Source organism: Oxyura jamaicensis, chromosome 17, assembly GCF_011077185.1.
Source record: "Oxyura jamaicensis isolate SHBP4307 breed ruddy duck chromosome 17, BPBGC_Ojam_1.0, whole genome shotgun sequence".
Classification (NCBI taxonomy): Eukaryota; Metazoa; Chordata; class Aves; order Anseriformes; family Anatidae; genus Oxyura; species Oxyura jamaicensis.
The window spans coordinates 1661824-1677912 of NC_048909.1; the positions used below are offsets into that span (position 1 = coordinate 1661824).

At 41.0% G+C, this 16089-nt stretch overlaps 1 protein-coding gene across 1 annotated transcript in view; it reads left to right on the forward strand.

The window, feature by feature from the left end:
* The window catches only part of PNPLA7 (patatin like phospholipase domain containing 7), a 125461-nt gene that overhangs the window by 49376 nt on the left and 59996 nt on the right, over nucleotides 1-16089 (forward strand). Inside the window, exons 20-22 of the mRNA XM_035341544.1 lie at nucleotides 635-748; nucleotides 12161-12221; nucleotides 14365-14514. Of these exons, the coding sequence (XP_035197435.1) occupies nucleotides 635-748; nucleotides 12161-12221; nucleotides 14365-14514 (325 nt within the window). The remainder of the gene's footprint in view (nucleotides 1-634; nucleotides 749-12160; nucleotides 12222-14364; nucleotides 14515-16089) is intronic.

Genomic DNA, 16089 nt, shown 5'->3' on the forward strand with positions numbered 1-16089 from the left:
GTATAGAAAGCCTTGGTTTTTGCAAGTTTTCTGGTATTCAGCTTCTGAGAGTAAAAACTGAAGTATTTCAGGGTGGCATGGGGTGGGGGGGAGGAAGGAAAGGAAAAGCAATAGAGGAGTGAGTTTTCTTCTTTCTCTTAGATGGCTTTTTTTTTTCTTTTCCACTAAAAAATGAAGGATGAAAAGATACAGCAAAAGCATCTAACTTCTGTTGTGATAATGGAGTTCGTTGTGTCCCCCTGGTTGCTCTTCTAGCAAGCCTTAAAAATACTTCTGCTTGCTGCAGAGATTCGCTGTGTGTAAGGACTTGCAGAAGCTCAGACAAAACTACTTTAATACTGTCTGCCTTTTGGCGCTATGGATTCCGGTCTGTGGAAAAACTGAAGCTGTCAGATAGCAGAATGTGCATCTGGGAGATTTGGATTGAATAGATACTGATACTTGCTGCAGACAAATGTGCCTTCAGTAAGTTGGCTCTAAGGGTTCTTGGGGGCAAAAATAATGTTCTGTTCTGAATGTATGTCAGCAAAAAGTATGATCGTCTAATCCTTGGGAATTGTTCAGTTTCTTCACCCTGACATGTTATTTTTACGACATGTTAATGATCTTTAATCTTTTGGCTATGTTCTTTCAGGTAGAGGCATTAACCCATCAACCTAGAGCCACAACTGTTCATGCAGTCAGAGATTCAGAACTTGCCAAACTCCCAGAGGGAGCACTGACATCTATCAAACGCAAATTCCCCCAGGTAAGAAAATTAAAACTCTTTTCTATCTGCATTAACTGGTATCTTAGAAGCTAAAACTCTCCATTAAGCACCAAGTCCTTCGGGGTTTTCTGTATGATTGATGCATACAGAGAAAATATTTTGTTCTCTGCGCCTATCTGATCTGATCTATACCAGGCTTTTACCAGCTTCTCTTCCTTTATCTTCTAATCAGTGTTGGCATGTTTTATGGTAGGGCTGTTCTGTGTGTCTGGAAAAAGTTCACATGAAATGCAGGACGTGTATTCAGTAAAGTGGAAATCGCTTAGTGGTATTGATAATAAATCACAGTCTGAATTTTTAAAGCACTTTAAAATGTCGTATATCCTGCTCACTAGGACTCAAAGTCAAGGCTTGATTGTATGTACCTTTATTTCCAGACGTGGGAGTTGGTTTTCTTCTTCCTTACATTCCCTGCTGTCCATCTTGATTCTGCAACTGCCATATTTTTATGTGTCCTGAAGACTATGATTGCTCCCTTGAATCCATAAAAATCATCCATCTTCTTTAATTCACTTGACATTATACCTCTCTCCTGCAAATCTAAGAGTGACAGTCTTGAATTTAATTCTTTTTGTCCCTAAGTGCATCAGAGACATTATACTAAGCACTAAATGGTGTTGTTAGCATTAAAGATGATTCTTTAATGCTGTTGCTTCAAATTATTTCTGATTTTTTTTTTGCTCTCTTTAAAACACGTACTTATTTTACTGGATTTCTTAAAAAGCTGCCAAAGTGACAAACCTGATTAAAATACTCAATTTTTGCTTTTTGAAGACCACAATAACACCGATGAGATTTTGGTTACTGTAAAATAGAAATGTGTTCATGATTTCTCACATGACAAAAACTGTGGCGGTTTTGTCTGTATTACTGCAGTGATGAAATTATCCTAGCAGTAAGTGTGCAGAAGAGGGAAAGTAAGTCTGCACATCGAGGGAAAATAATCTTCCTGGCTTCCCTGTAAGCATAATTTTTTGCTAAAATGTTTTTGAATTTCTGCTATGGGTTAATAAGGCACTTCTGTTCCCTGAATCTCTCCTGAATACTCCTCTGATTCTACTCTTTCTATTTAACATAAGAGATTTCTTGCCCAGGTTTATGTGCTGTTAGCAATATAGAACTTGTACAAAACTAGCCATAAACTGGGCGACGATGCCGTGGTGTGCTGTCTTGAGTTGCCCTTCTCATTATCCCTCCTTGCTGACTGAACGGGAAGCGAGGAAATGAGCCAGGTGGAATTCTCAAACCACCTTTCTCCTTACACAGTGGATGATTTTAAGTGTTACCAGCAGACATTTAAACCATAAATTACGATAAGCACTAAACACTTAACACTTAATAACAGCTTGAATGCTAATCTGCATGAAGGCTGGGTTCCAATTCTGCATTTTTGCCTCGGGCAATAATGAATGTCTCTCTTTCACTCTTTCCTATTTTATCAATGGGCAGAATCGTTTTTCCCTGGAAGGCACTCTGTGTAGAGGTGTGAATCTTTGTGATGGAGGGTGAACTTAAGTGCTACATCTATAGTGTAATTTAAACACTTATTTATCAGAATTCAAATAATCTTCCCACATCTAAAGAACACATTCGATCAGCCACAAGCTGCTGACCTTTCTGAGGATGGAGTTAGTTTTCTTTAGACTTGCGTGTAGTTTGGCTAATTGTTTGTAATGAAGTAGAATGCTAAAGTAGGTCTTAATGAAAAGTTCTCTCAAAAAGGCTGTTAGAGAAACATATTCTTAATTGCTGCTATTTGAGATCCCCAAATTTGAAGATAAATATTTAACTACTATCAAAACTGAGAATTTGTTTTCATTATAGGGTGATTTTAAGAACAAGCATTAGAAGTAGAAAGGAGTGTAAGAGACTTTAAATAGGGGATCTGTGCAGTTAATGCCTTCAGACTGTCTTAGGACTGTAAAATAAAATATTTATTTCTATAAACTCAGAGTTCTTGTCTTTTTTTCTGTTAAATCCACTAGACAAAAGAGAGGAAGGATAGAAGTGAGAGAACTCAAGTGATAGAGGAAAACAATTGGGTAGGAAGTTTGAAATCAAATAAAGTACAAAGTCAAGAGTGAAGTTCAGGGCGTTAAAGTGGAGAGAAATTTTTGAGCTGTTGACTAATAAATTGCATGCAGAGAGGGGTCTGGACAGCAGTTTCCTAGAAAAAGAATGATGGAGATCAAAAGCTGGACACACCTTAACAATGGCATGCAGTTGCGGAAATAAGTGTTATTAAAATGCTTTGAGTGAAGAAATCTTTGCATTCCTGATGGTTGAAAAGCTTCAGTATCAGCATGCAGCAGCATGCTTGAAGGAAGAGGCAGATCACCTGAAGAGAAGAGGACAAAAAGATGGCTGGCTGGTGTTTAGAAATATTAACCTATAAAACAAAATGATTGAATGGTTAAGGGAAGAAACAACAGCTATTTTCAAGTGTATAAAGTTATCTTCTGAAACAAAGGGCGTGAATTACTCACCGTACTGAGACAGAGCAAATGGTAGTGTTGACTACTAAGGAAAGGGTGATTGTGCTCCCTGGAAAGGCTAAAAGATTTGTGTAATATCTTAACAAATCCTTTTGTTTGAGGTGGTGTTCAGTGCTGAGCAGAGGGACAGGCTAACGAACTCTGTCCTATTTTCTCTCCTGCTGTTCTAGTAGAGTTATTTATACACAGGATTTATGATGTTTTCCCTATCCAACCAGAAGTAATAAAGTAATGAACGGATAGCAGGTGCAATAGTTTTGAAATAATTGACTAGGCAGCAAGAGCTAGCTTGTGATTGAGCAGCGGGATATGAAGGATTTCCCTCTTAGTCCTCTGCAAATCAGGAAACTATACAGTAGAGGGGGAAAAAGCAAACAAACTGCCTCTGTCCAACATAGGCACCTCTGACTGAGATTAAGTTCACCTGGGTCTTGCCTGGGGGAATAGAGATGAAACAGTGGTGTTTGCCCCCTGAGCCATGGGAAATGCCCCCTTGGTTCGGAGGACAGTTGCTTTTGTTTTGGTGTTCTTGGCAGCCTCCAAAGAGCCTACATATCCTGCCTAGCAGCTGAGAACTGAGCGGATAGGGGGTAGGATTACCACTTCAGTTAGTAACCCTTGAGCTCTGCTATTCCATGTGAAGGATGAAAAACCCTATAGGTCTGGAGTCAGAGAGATTTCATCCTGCTTACCTTTCACCAGCCCTGATGTTTGTCAGTGAGCCAGAAAGGGATCTGACTCTTGAATACATTATTAGAGAATATTACTGATGGTTAAGAAAATTGCAAACAGGGGTTGTGCTTTCGGATGAGAGTGGTGAGAAATGAGTGAAATTGCGCTCTATTCATCCTTACAGTAATTTGGGTTCCTTGAGCTGTGATGCTCGGTGGAAAATTGCACAGCTGATGCTCGGGGAAGCACCATATGCTTGCCTTCTTTTCTGTGTTCTTTCCTGCACATCTGTTTTGGTCCTGTTACAGACAGGATACTGCTTTGCTGGGATCTTTGATGTGACCTGCTGTAGCTGCTGTTATTCTGGGGGATGAAACAGATGGGTGAGCCTGGGGGATCTCATCTGATTTATAAGTAATGGCCGAATTTTCAGAGCACATGCCCAGAAATGACAGATGTTGATTTCTGGATCCTCCTCAGTCAAATCTACATCTTCTAGGTTCTCAGGGAAGCATCCCAACCTTGAGTCATTCTGGATATGGCAGCCTGGATGTTCCCGTCTGAAAGCGGTAAAGTGGTCCACAATGCCAAACTTCTCCTTTGTCTTCTCAGGGCTCACACCTGAGGACCACAGCTCTCCAGCATAGCCACTGGGACACTCAGCCAGGGAGAGCATTTGCTCCTCTGACAGCCTCCGTGCTTGCTTCTGGTGCTACTTGAAGCTTTTCAGAGTTGCAGGAGTGAAATGGAATTGATTCTTTCTATTTTCATCTCTGCTTTCAGTTCTGAAAAGTAGGACAGAGAATAAGCTCATGGTTTTTGGCATCATGAAGCAGTTTCGAAGCAGTAGCAAGAGCGCAGAATTTGTTAACAGATTACAGAGATATTCTAACATCAGTGTATAACTTGGATCGCATTTCGGTTTCTTTGCCTCTATGGAGCTAAGATTTTTTTTTTTTTAACTTGTAATTTAGACCTGCTGTAGTTGATGGAAATTGCACTGAGAAAGTGCTTTGGAGCTGTGGGGAAGTGAACTGTAAGACAACCTTTTCCATGCTAGAAATGCACGCTAGAAATTACAGAGTTTTTCTGCATCTTTCTTTTAATTTTCTAAGTCTGCCCTTGGGTTTTAAATATATTCAGAACGCATCATCTTTACCAGCCAGTTCTGCTAGTTTTCTATGCCTATTTTAACCAGAGCTTTCTGAGGTGGACTGAGCTTTCCCCAGGGTTATCTGCCTTACAAAGTGATCCCGTAATGCACGCTCCTCTCAAAGTGCTCCCCTCCAGCACTGTGTACGTCGTGCATCGCATTAGCTAAGCTTGATGTGGCACTATGGAAGAGGTCAGGAGAGGCCATGCTTCTGGATTTTTCTGTTTTGTTCTCATGGCCCATTAAAAATAAGTTTTCCTTGACAGTAGGAGAAGTGGATGTGAAAAGGAGAAAAGAAACGTTCAGCGGAAGCGTGGTCACCGACTGTAGCTACCCGTCATGAGGCGGGCGGGAGCGAGTGCTTACTCATCGCAGTGATGCGAGACTGACATTTTTCTTCAAGACACAAATGATCACAGGCATCAGAAGCTCAAATGACCCCAGGATAAAGCTTCAGCTCTTCTGTATGCTTTAGTGGCATTTGTAAAGGTGCCAGGAATTGTTGCAAGCGAGCATTTAAGATTTGCTTTGTCACCACGGTTCTCAAGCCGTTAAAGTTTTAATCTGAGACCCCTTGCTAAGCTCCCTGTTCCTGTGGCGAGTGGAGTGCTTTGTTGGTTAACCGATCTGGGATGACGGAAAGCTTCAGTAATGCCATGGTTTTATCAAAGCTGATGAGCTGATTTAAGTCTCCTCCTCCCTTGTCCCCTGCCACCCCCAAAATCCTTCAGAAAGCTGGTAGAGAATGATCTCAAGTCCTGGAATGAACTCTACAGAAACGAAACTGCTATTACGTGAATTTGTGTAGGTAAAATGGCTATTATTACTACTTTACCCCAATTGTGTTTACTGTATGGAACAGAAAGCCCTTGGCAACCCTGTTTTCCACACTAGCTTATTCACATTGGGTCGCTGTGTGGTAGAAAGCTCATTTGTTTGTCCTTTATCTCAGATACATGTGAAGGTCTATGAGGCACCAATAACTTGTCATTTAACATACTTAAACTAAAGGTGGTCTATTAGTTCACTGGTTTTGAAATTTTAAAGGCTTAATTACTAAATTTGCTATTTCTAAATTTCTTACTTGGATGACAATGCTCAGCTCAGCTGTTTTATTCCCTCCAAAAACACCGTGCTTTTGGGTGTGGATGATGCTGGAGGATTCACTAGAGAGAATCGAGTAAACTTGGAAGGAAAATCATGTTCAGATTTGTAGGGCTATATATCAGTTGGTTGTACAGGATCCAAACTAGTGTGTCTGGCTTGCTCCCTGGTTACTTTAGCCAAGGCTCATTTCCTAAACCAGGAACCTGCAAGAAGATGCCGTTGACAGGAGGTTTTGCTGTCCTTCTGAAGCACTGTGACTTTGCTTTCTAGCAAAGGTGCTATGTGCCTTGAGTGTAAAATAACATACAGTTAAACCTGATCCTTAAGCCAGATTTTTTTTTTTTTTTTTAAAAAAAGCCTTTTAACAATTGCAACAAAATATTAGGAAGTAGTTGAAGAGTTTGATTCAATCTATGGTGTTATGGTTGGTTTTGCTTTGCTGCTACAAGGAGAAGCACATTTCATGATGCTCTAACACACCCCACCTCCTTCCCCACCAAAATACCATCAGCTTCCAAAATTGCTGTTCTAGCAAGAAGCCCTGGAGGTGACTATCAGCCCATATGGGGGTAGGAGAGGCAGGAGGTGAGGATGTGACCGTGAAAGGATGTGTCTGATCATAGGAAGCCATAACGGGACTAATTCCACAAATGCCTTTACTTCAATACCCAGGTTAATTATTTTTTTTATTTGCATGCCTTGAAAATGGTGGGTTTGTTGCTTCTTGAGGTGCTGAAACACCTGCTCTGTGGATGCAGAAGTGCAGGCTGGCGCGACCCAACAGTCTTATCTCTGGTGTGTGACTTCTTGGCCTCCTTTGCAGCATGGAGCGGAGTTGACGAGTATCTTGTTTCACTTTGGTTTTTATTTTTATATGTTTCTTCTCTTGTAACCAAGATAGATTTTTTTCTACACAGTGCCTTTTAAATCAATTAGTTGTTACTGGTAGTAATAGCCTGTGAATTCAGAAACAGCATATTGGTGCAGATTTTGTGCAGTCTTCCCAGGATTTCTCTAGATTGGTTTTGTATAAAGTTGGCTGAGACCAGAAAAGGAACTTTTTGGTCCCCTTGTTTCTATTAACAGGTGGTTTGTCAAGCAATCTATACTATTCACAGGAAGAAAATACTTTCCTGGGGACGCTTATTAACAACTGAATTCTCATTAAAGTCACTTTCAAAAGGGCCTATTGTAAAGCCCTAACCTAGAGTTTCACAGTTGAATAGAAGGAAAAGCTTTAACTAAAATCTAGCCTTGGAAAATTAGCTAGGTGTGGACAGCGGGTTGAAATGTTTCAGAGAATTATAGGAAATAGCTGTTTGTCTTCAGTGAAGTGTTCAAGGGTGGGAATTACAGTAGCCGTGAACAGGTAGTGCCCAGGATAATGCCTATACTTGAGGTGGATGGAGTAATCAGCTGCGTGTTTGTACCATTGCTAGCAGGTGATGCGGTGGTGTAATCCTGCCTGGCCCCATCGCTGAGGGAGGTTTGTTTTGAAACTGAAATTACTCATCCTAAGGTCGGCAAATACAGTCCCCTCGGGAATGTGGAGTTAGTCCCTGCCCTGCAATGCAGAGGCTGCAGGTCTTCTGAGTAATTTAGCATTAGTTAAACAGAGGGAAAATTAATGGCTTGCCAGAAGTTTGTAGCAGATGCAGAAATAGACTTCTTTGTTCGGTGTGAGAGAGCCGGGGGGACTGGAGGCTGCTGTGACAACCTGAGTGGGTCTGACTCGGGATGGAGTTGTTTCAGAAACAGCCAGGAAGACAACATGTTTCTGCGTAGATGAGGTCGTAAGTGGCAAGATAAAAGCTAGGCTGGAGATGGTGAAATTGTGCTGAAAAAAGTGCTCTCTAGCGCCATTTGAGAAAGAAATACTCTTTATCCCATTTGCCCTGCACAAAAGTGTTCTGATGAGTTAATCTGAAACGGTGAATAGGTGGGAGGAGGAAGAACACTGTCTCCTCTGCAAAATGTGTCTCAACTGAATGCCCTGCTCTGGGACAGGTTTTATGATTTTACAGTTGCAGAGGAGGAGAGGATTCAGGGCTTCTGCAGAATGGTACGGATAAACCTTGTGTCCTGAGTGGCTATCAAGATAGAAAATGGAGTATTTATCTAGCCCTGTAAAGTAAGCTTTCCTCCTTCTGGCCTTTTACATAAGCTCTGGAGAGTGAATCTGTTTGCTTCTGAGGCTTGTTTTGACAGTTGGCCTAGGCCTCTTTGTGCCCTGGCACCCAGACCCACGCTGCAACCCCCTACAGGTCCATACCTGGGCTGCTGTCAAGCCTTGCCAAGGTGAACTTTTGGAGTCATTTTGCAGCTTGATGTGGTTGCGCTGGGTAGGGTAATGCTCTCCTTGTCACAGGGATGAGTTCATCCTGCAGCATGGAAATTTCATCCGTGTACCTCTATTCATACCTGGACTTCCAACAGAAGTGCATAATTGACATCTGCTCGTTATTGGTTGCAGTGGTTAACTGTGGGGATCTGAGCAGGAGCATGCAGAAAAAACTGAGCATGGCTTATAATCATAAGGAATGATAAATTCAACTTCCTCACAAACTAAAACACATTTGGTTCTCTTCATAGTACAAGGGGTCAAAAAGTAGTGTTTATTTGCAGGCAGTTAATGATTCTGGCATAATTCAGAAGCCTCCCGATGTTCTCGGGTAAGTCTGTGCTCCAGCTAGCTGCCTTTTTTTTTTTTTTGGCACAGATTTTGCTTCAATCTCAATTCAAACCTTAAATCTAAACTGAACACTTCTGTGCCGGTGGATGTGGAGTATATAGGGCAAGTCTTTGAAGGTTTAGGTGGGTTGGTGCTAGAAGAGGTGAAAATCCCAGATTCACTACAGGGATGAGCACCCCACACAAACTGTGCTGGAAAGGCTGTCTGGCCCTATGTGATGGGCCCACAGTGGAAATGAGAGAATTTTCATGCCCAGATGTCTGGGAAGTGCTCAGTGCTCTTCTGGCACTGTGTTTGGGAGAGACTGGCATTGAGACTTGCCCGGGAGTGAGGGTAGGAGTCTTGTCTGCTTCTGGAAAGCAATACCTGAGTCTTTCCCTGGGTCTGCTCTGGGGGCACTGCTGGGGCTGTACAGCAAGCCGCGCCGCCCGAGTACCGCAAACACAGCGTTTCTTCCAGGTCAGTCCAGTCTTCCCAGCAGCACTGCCAGAGTTCCTGCCTTCCCTTCTACCTGGTCACGCTGCCAATTCTAAGTTTTTCCTACAGAGTGCACCAAAATAAGCAGCACAGGAATAGCTGCCTGCTGAGTGACTGCCCAGATTGCAGTGACTGCACCAAGGTGTCTGCTGCCCAGTGCCCATGTTATCGGGCTATCTCCTGCCTGGGTCTTTCCTCTCCAGGAGGGTGTTCTCTGGCATGTTCGTAATAACTTGTTTCCCTGGTATCTCCTCCTAGCCTGGGGGCTAATTTCTGTTTTCTTCTCCCCCACTTCCCTCCCAAAGCCCCGTTCCGTGCCCCATGCTGCCCAGGTCCTCCCTGGCCCCGGAGCTTCCTTGTCTCTTGGCTGGGGCTGCTTTTGTGTGTGGCTGCACCTTGTTACTGAGTGGAGGGGTTAAATGAAGGTGGTTAGAAACCTGATGGGTGACATTTATTTATTATTTTTTCCTGTTCATTTTGAATTCTCCCTGCTTCTCCTGAACTTGGTGAGAGCTGCTATGCAGAGTAATGGCTTCAGGTAAATCACTGAAGCTTGGGTCTGTCATTGAAGAGATGCAATTTATATCGACTTCTCCCTCAGACTGATGGACAAACCTCTTTTAAGGAAAAACATTTGCCTTTTTGTGAAAGAAAATTCAGTGTATGTAATATAAAACTCCAAGGAAATTTGAGGGCAGTTCTCAGCTATGATCCCGAATTGATGTTCCTTCGACGTTGCCATGACTGCGGCAGAGTGACTCATCCTGGTATGGTTAGCAATTTGCTTGTCTTACAAAGTCACCGGGGAAATAATTTTTCCATATCTATATGTACCAAGGCTGTAAGGTTTGCTCTAGCAAACAAGACAAATAATATTTTGTGGTAATACGAGCAGCCAACTGGAAAACGAGACCAATAGGTTCTATTCTTAGTTCTGTCATTAACCTTGGACATTTTCTTCAATTTAACTCAAGCTCTACTTAGCTGTCTGTAAAGCAGAAAAAGTTATAAATACAGGAGATGGTTTTAGAAAGTAATTAAAATTCTGATGTTTAAAGTGGTCTGGAAGTGTAAAATGTTCATAAATAATACTTCCAAAACTGCTGGAGTAGAGTCACGCTATGTGGATGTGGGTTATCAGGTGAATGCGTGAGGGACGGGTGTGGCAAATGCTCCTGAGGCGCAGGCTACCTCCCTTAGGGAGGGAAATCCGTCTCACCCATGCTAGTAGGAATTCTGTCCTTCCCTCTTTGGGGCAATTTTCCCTGGCTAAGCCCAGCTCTGCTCATTGAATCCCAGAGCTGCCTGTACTTGTGACACGCCGAAGGGTTTTGGGCCCAGTCTGAGGTTCCAGAGCAACGAGCGGCCAAGGCCGGCAGCTTACCTCAGCATGGGGCTGGTGTGTGCTGGTGGTGGCAACTGTCTGCTGCCAGGGCAAATAGAGGAACTTCTCTGAACTTGACCTTGTTGTGGCATCTTTAGGAAGTTGCAGTTATGGCTATGGGAAATAAATTACTGAAATAACTTTGTTTAGCTTGTCCTCCTTGCTCTGCTGTAATTTCTGCGTTGGAAGGTACCTGTTTGATCTCCCTTCCACCTACAGGCACTGCAGAAATCGGTGCTAATACATTAAAGCTGTGAGGTTTCATAGTCTGTGGCAGCTTTCTTCTTTTTGCAGTAAGATGCATAAAATAATTCTGCTGGGCAGAATGACCCGTCATGATGGTCTTTTATTTGAAAGATGCATCCTGAAGCCCTTGTTCCTAGGGGAACGGTGTGTCTTTTTGTCCAAAGGCAAGGTAGCCGCTTGCTACTGCTTGTTTAGCCTGGTACTTTGAAGATGCTTTGTCATTTCAGTTTTGTTTTCTGTTTTTGTCTTAGGAAAGATTAGATCTATTTTGAATGGTTTGTCAAAGGGGGAATATCTAATGATTACTATGATAATTCTGAATGCATTTAAATATCTCATTTTCTTATTTGGTAAAATGTTTTTGCATAGCTGTTCAGAATAAATAATGCATTTTGCAAGTCTACCTTGATATTCCTTGATATTACAATTATTAGTCTTCTGCTACACCACTTATTGGGAAATATTGATTATTGATGTTGGAGGCAGGCTGATCAGTTTTCAGGCTTGCTTGGCTATGGGAGCATTGGTTTCAATCAAAGTCCAGTTCAAAATGGCTGAGAGGGAAAAAAAAATCTGTCCTGTCAAGGGTAGCATGAAAGATGATTTGCAGGAGCAACATTTTAATAACTATTTTGTTCTGATTCTGTGTATTTGTCCCATTATATGAGATATCTTAAACTGATTCCTGGGAGCTGACTGGTTCACGGGGGGGGGGGGGGGGGGTGCAGTGGAAGCAGGACTGGTGGGGAATCTGAGTGCAGCCTTGAGCCTTTGTTACCTACAGAAGGTGGAGGGGGGTGCAACAGCCTCTCAACAGTGACAGTGACTTTCTGTGCTAGAGGTGCAAGCGCACTGCAGAGAAGAGAATGGAAAATGTGATTTGTCATGTTTCCCCAAATATCTGGATATTTTCCTTCTGTTCCCAGAGAAAGTTAAATATTGTTTATTTCTAGTAAGACTAAAATAAGGTAAAATAAATCAAGACAAATGATCAGTCACCATACATTACAGCCAGGAAAGAAGTTATGGTTACAAAACTGTATCTCCTTATTATTCAGCTTGAGATAACATCTTACAGAAGTTTGAAAGTATCCATTTAGATGCATTATTTTTAGTGCACTCTGCCTGAATGTTTCTTTTCTTACCCTTTCTCTCTCACTGCTAGGTTGTGACTAGACTTATTCACTTGCTGGGTGAGAAGATTCTTGGCAGTCTTCAGCAGGGAGGTAAGACTCATTCCTGGACTATTCCCATCCATTCTGGTGCTTCCTTGGAACTAGATTTACATCATTAAATTCGGAAACAGAAAGTGCATACTTGACAAGAGATTTTGTCTCTAAATATTTTAGCTGTTGTCACAGCTAATTCATTATATATAAATACATTTTTTTTTTGTAGGGAATGGCTGAAAAAGTATGGGAGTGGAATGATCTGCAAACAAGAGAAAAATACTGCATATATGTAGTGAAACTTTATTGAAATTTCTTGCAAAAGAGGAGCTCAAAGGGAGCACTGGAAATAACTGCTAGAACAGACTTGAATCAGATAGTCATGCTGAGTGGCATCTGCACATTGACTGACTTAGTATGTCTGTGTTTGCATTATTTCAATGAATTGTCTGAGAGCAAATGATTTGTTATGCATTGTTTTGTAGGCTTTGTGTATGTGGCAGAGGCAAAGCAAAGTATATTTACTAATTGAAGTGAGTAGGAGGAAATTTTCCATACAGGTTGTTGTTCTTGAGCAGCTTTTGAAAGAAAATAGATGTGTGTTAACTACCAATAGTTTTGTGGGGTTCTCTGCTGCTCTGTTTTTTGTTTGTTTTAATACAAAAATTCTATGCTATTACTTTTATTTCTCTTTTTACAATATTCAAGAGAGATTGAAATTAAGTAGTCAGCTTGCATGTTTTGGAGAGTGAATTGTGAAGTCCACACTTTTATTGAAGTCCGCTCTTTGCTGTTTGGGTACACAGTCAGTTCTGTAGGAATCTCTAGTGATAATTGTACTTAAACTTCTGTGCGTGCTGAAATGCTTTTGTGGCCTAGGGCAGAATCTGCACTGCTTAGGAATTAGGACAACATGACAGGGAGAAGACAGGAGGAAAACTAGTCAATCAGAGCATAGCTATTGAAGTTCTGAGGAAAGAAGGACTGAGGGAGATTAAAGAGTGGAGCTGTGACATGTAACTTGTTTGAACCTGTAAATATCTTCTTGAAGATCACCTAAAAGAGAGGAAAAACTATATTTAATGATCTGTGGAGAGCTATTTTAGAAGACTTGAAATGAATAACTCCACTGTTGAATATATCTGAAAAAGATTTATCTGGTGTTTCTTTTAGTCCGACAGTATACTGTTGATCTTGCATATATACTTTGAATGAGTTCTTTTATCAATTACGGTGTATCAAGTACTTCTATGTGTCCATATCAAGAATTTATCTTCATGGTATGTGTTGCACCTTTGCTGGATGAAATAAGATGAGCAGGATGTTAAGCTTCATACCATCTAAGTTAATATTATACACATGCAGCTGAGTTGGTAGGTGCTAACAGCAAAGCGAGGTTGTCTGAGAAGGCTTAAGGAGGAAAAGAAATAGTATATAAATAAAAAGAACAGTTTGTAGAACACACTCAACATTATTATTTTCCTGAGCTGAATGATCTGGGAAGATCTCCATCTTACATGTTACATACATCACATGCTTCTGTCAAAAATGCTTTTCTCTGCCCATAGTCTTTTTCTTTACTCACTTTACTGTAATATATTGCAGATACTTCCACAGTTGCTTTGCAGCTATTTTAGAGGTTCCATATTTTATTTTAATACTCCTAGATACCTATCTGTAAAGATCCACGTTTTCCCATCTTGGAGAATAGTGAAAATAGGTGTAGATACATGTTTCCTGTAGGACCTTTGAAAACAGATATTTATTTCCTTGATCAGGAATACCGTAAAAAGTGGATGTTTATTTTGGGAATATTTCAATACCGACAACAGGTTTTGGGGTTTTGTTATTTCATCTAATTCCTCTTAAGAGGTAAATCGATGCCTATCTCAAAGTTGTGGCTGTTCACAGTTATTATGAGTGCCTTTATGTCTTTTTCCTAACGGGTCAAGTAAATGCACATTGTGTTTTTACCTGTTCTCGTCATCCAGATATTTTTAGCTTTGCCTAACTTTACCCACATGCTATGTAAAAAATGATGCAAAAAATGCTGGAAAAATGCAAAAAATGCTGGAAAAATGCATTTTTCCAGCAAAAAATGATGGAAATCAATCTTTCTCCTGTTTTAAGTGAAATATGTGGGATCTTTCCTTCTTTGTGAAATGGAGAATTTTATTTTTATTTTTTTCTTTTCCAACAGGTCATCCTCTTGGGTTACACAGCTCGAGTAGCAAGTGGGATGCCGGAAATCCTGCCAACAATCTCTCTACAGTAGCAATTATGCCAGTGTCTGAAGAGGTGCCACTTACTGCTTTTACTCTGGAGCTCAAGCATGCTCTCAGTGCCGTGGGTAAGAAGTGTTTACATGTTACTGCATCATGGAAAATAAATGCCTCTTAACTTTTTAGAGGTATAGCCAGGTACCTGTCAATTAGTGAAAGGGGGATTCGTGCTGCATTCAGTGGGGTAGCAGCATAGCCGTGCTCAAGATCAGACCTTTTGTTATCTCTTGCTGCGTTTGATTTACTCTTTTCCTGTCCCTAACATTTAATATTAGTGGATGACTTGTGACTCAGAAATATTAGCTGATTTGTCTGGCCTGTTGACTTGGCTGTCATCAACCCTCCTAAGACTGCAGGTGCTTTCGTGGACAAATCCACCACCCATATACTGTTCCCACAGTCCCTTTTGAGAGCCCGATTCTTTCTCTCAAGTGTGAGACTCCTTCAGACTTTCTCAATTGTATGTCTTGATCCAGCAAAGGATTTCTGATGCAGTTTTCTTTTGCAGAGGTAGGTTGTGAGTAGCAAGTCTAACACTTGATAGAGGAGCCTTGTGTAGGAGACCCATCTAGGTTGGTACTGGAATTCCAAACAGTTCTGAATTATGCCTTCCCATACTGGCTTGTGTTACCTTTTTTATTGCCAGCTTGTCTGTCTTGTACTTAAAAAAAAACATATAATCAGTTCACAATTGATTCATTAATTGCTACATCCATTGGTGAAGTTGTATGTGCAAGTTTCAGGTGCTTACAAAACCAAGTATTCAATTCACAAGTCAGTTCCGACTCTGTAGTACGGTTTGACATTTTTCTGAACATCCTCTTTTTATCCTTATACACTACACAGATCTTGAGTAAATCTCCTGTAGTTCTTTGAATTGTTACTTTTCTGTCTCACAGCTTAGTATTTTGAAAAGCACAGGTTACGTGATGCTTGAGGTGTAACCACTTACATTTATTGGTTATTTACTTTCTTGACCTTAAATGTATCTAAAGCTGGCACTTATTATTCTGTTTAAAAATCTAGGTGAGCAGGCAAAGGAAAATGTTGTTGATGCTCGAACTCTTTCACCTTTTGAGATATAAATTTGTATGCAGATGATGGTGTAGATGTGTTACTGTGAATGCTAATTTGTGGGTGTTTAAAGATTCCTCTTATTTTGAGGTGGCAAAAAAAAAAAAGTTTGTAACAGAACACAGATTTCAGCCATAGCTATATTGCTAATGGGTACTTATAATGGATTGTTGCCAGCCTGTTTTGATGGGTGACAGCACTAGGAGCCTGTAAATAAAACAAACAAAACTTAAGTATGTAAGAGGACTATTCAGAATAAAAATAACCATTCTAGTTGAAAGCAACTAGAATGTAACAAACTAGGGGTTTTGTTTTGATCACTTGGCCTTTTCTTGTGCACCCTTTTTCTTTTCTGCATCTAAACTGACGTCTGTGTAATACTTGGCAGCTATAGATGGTACTATACAACCTTGGCATCTGAAGTTCTTGCCAAAATGGAGCAGACGGCTGCAGTGGGAAGAGGAAAGTGTTGTGTGAAAACACAGCTAGCCATATGGTTCCAAACACAGCTGGTAGACCAAGCTCTCTAGCCTTGATAGCCTCTGTTCATCGGGTCAGCCTATTGTTTA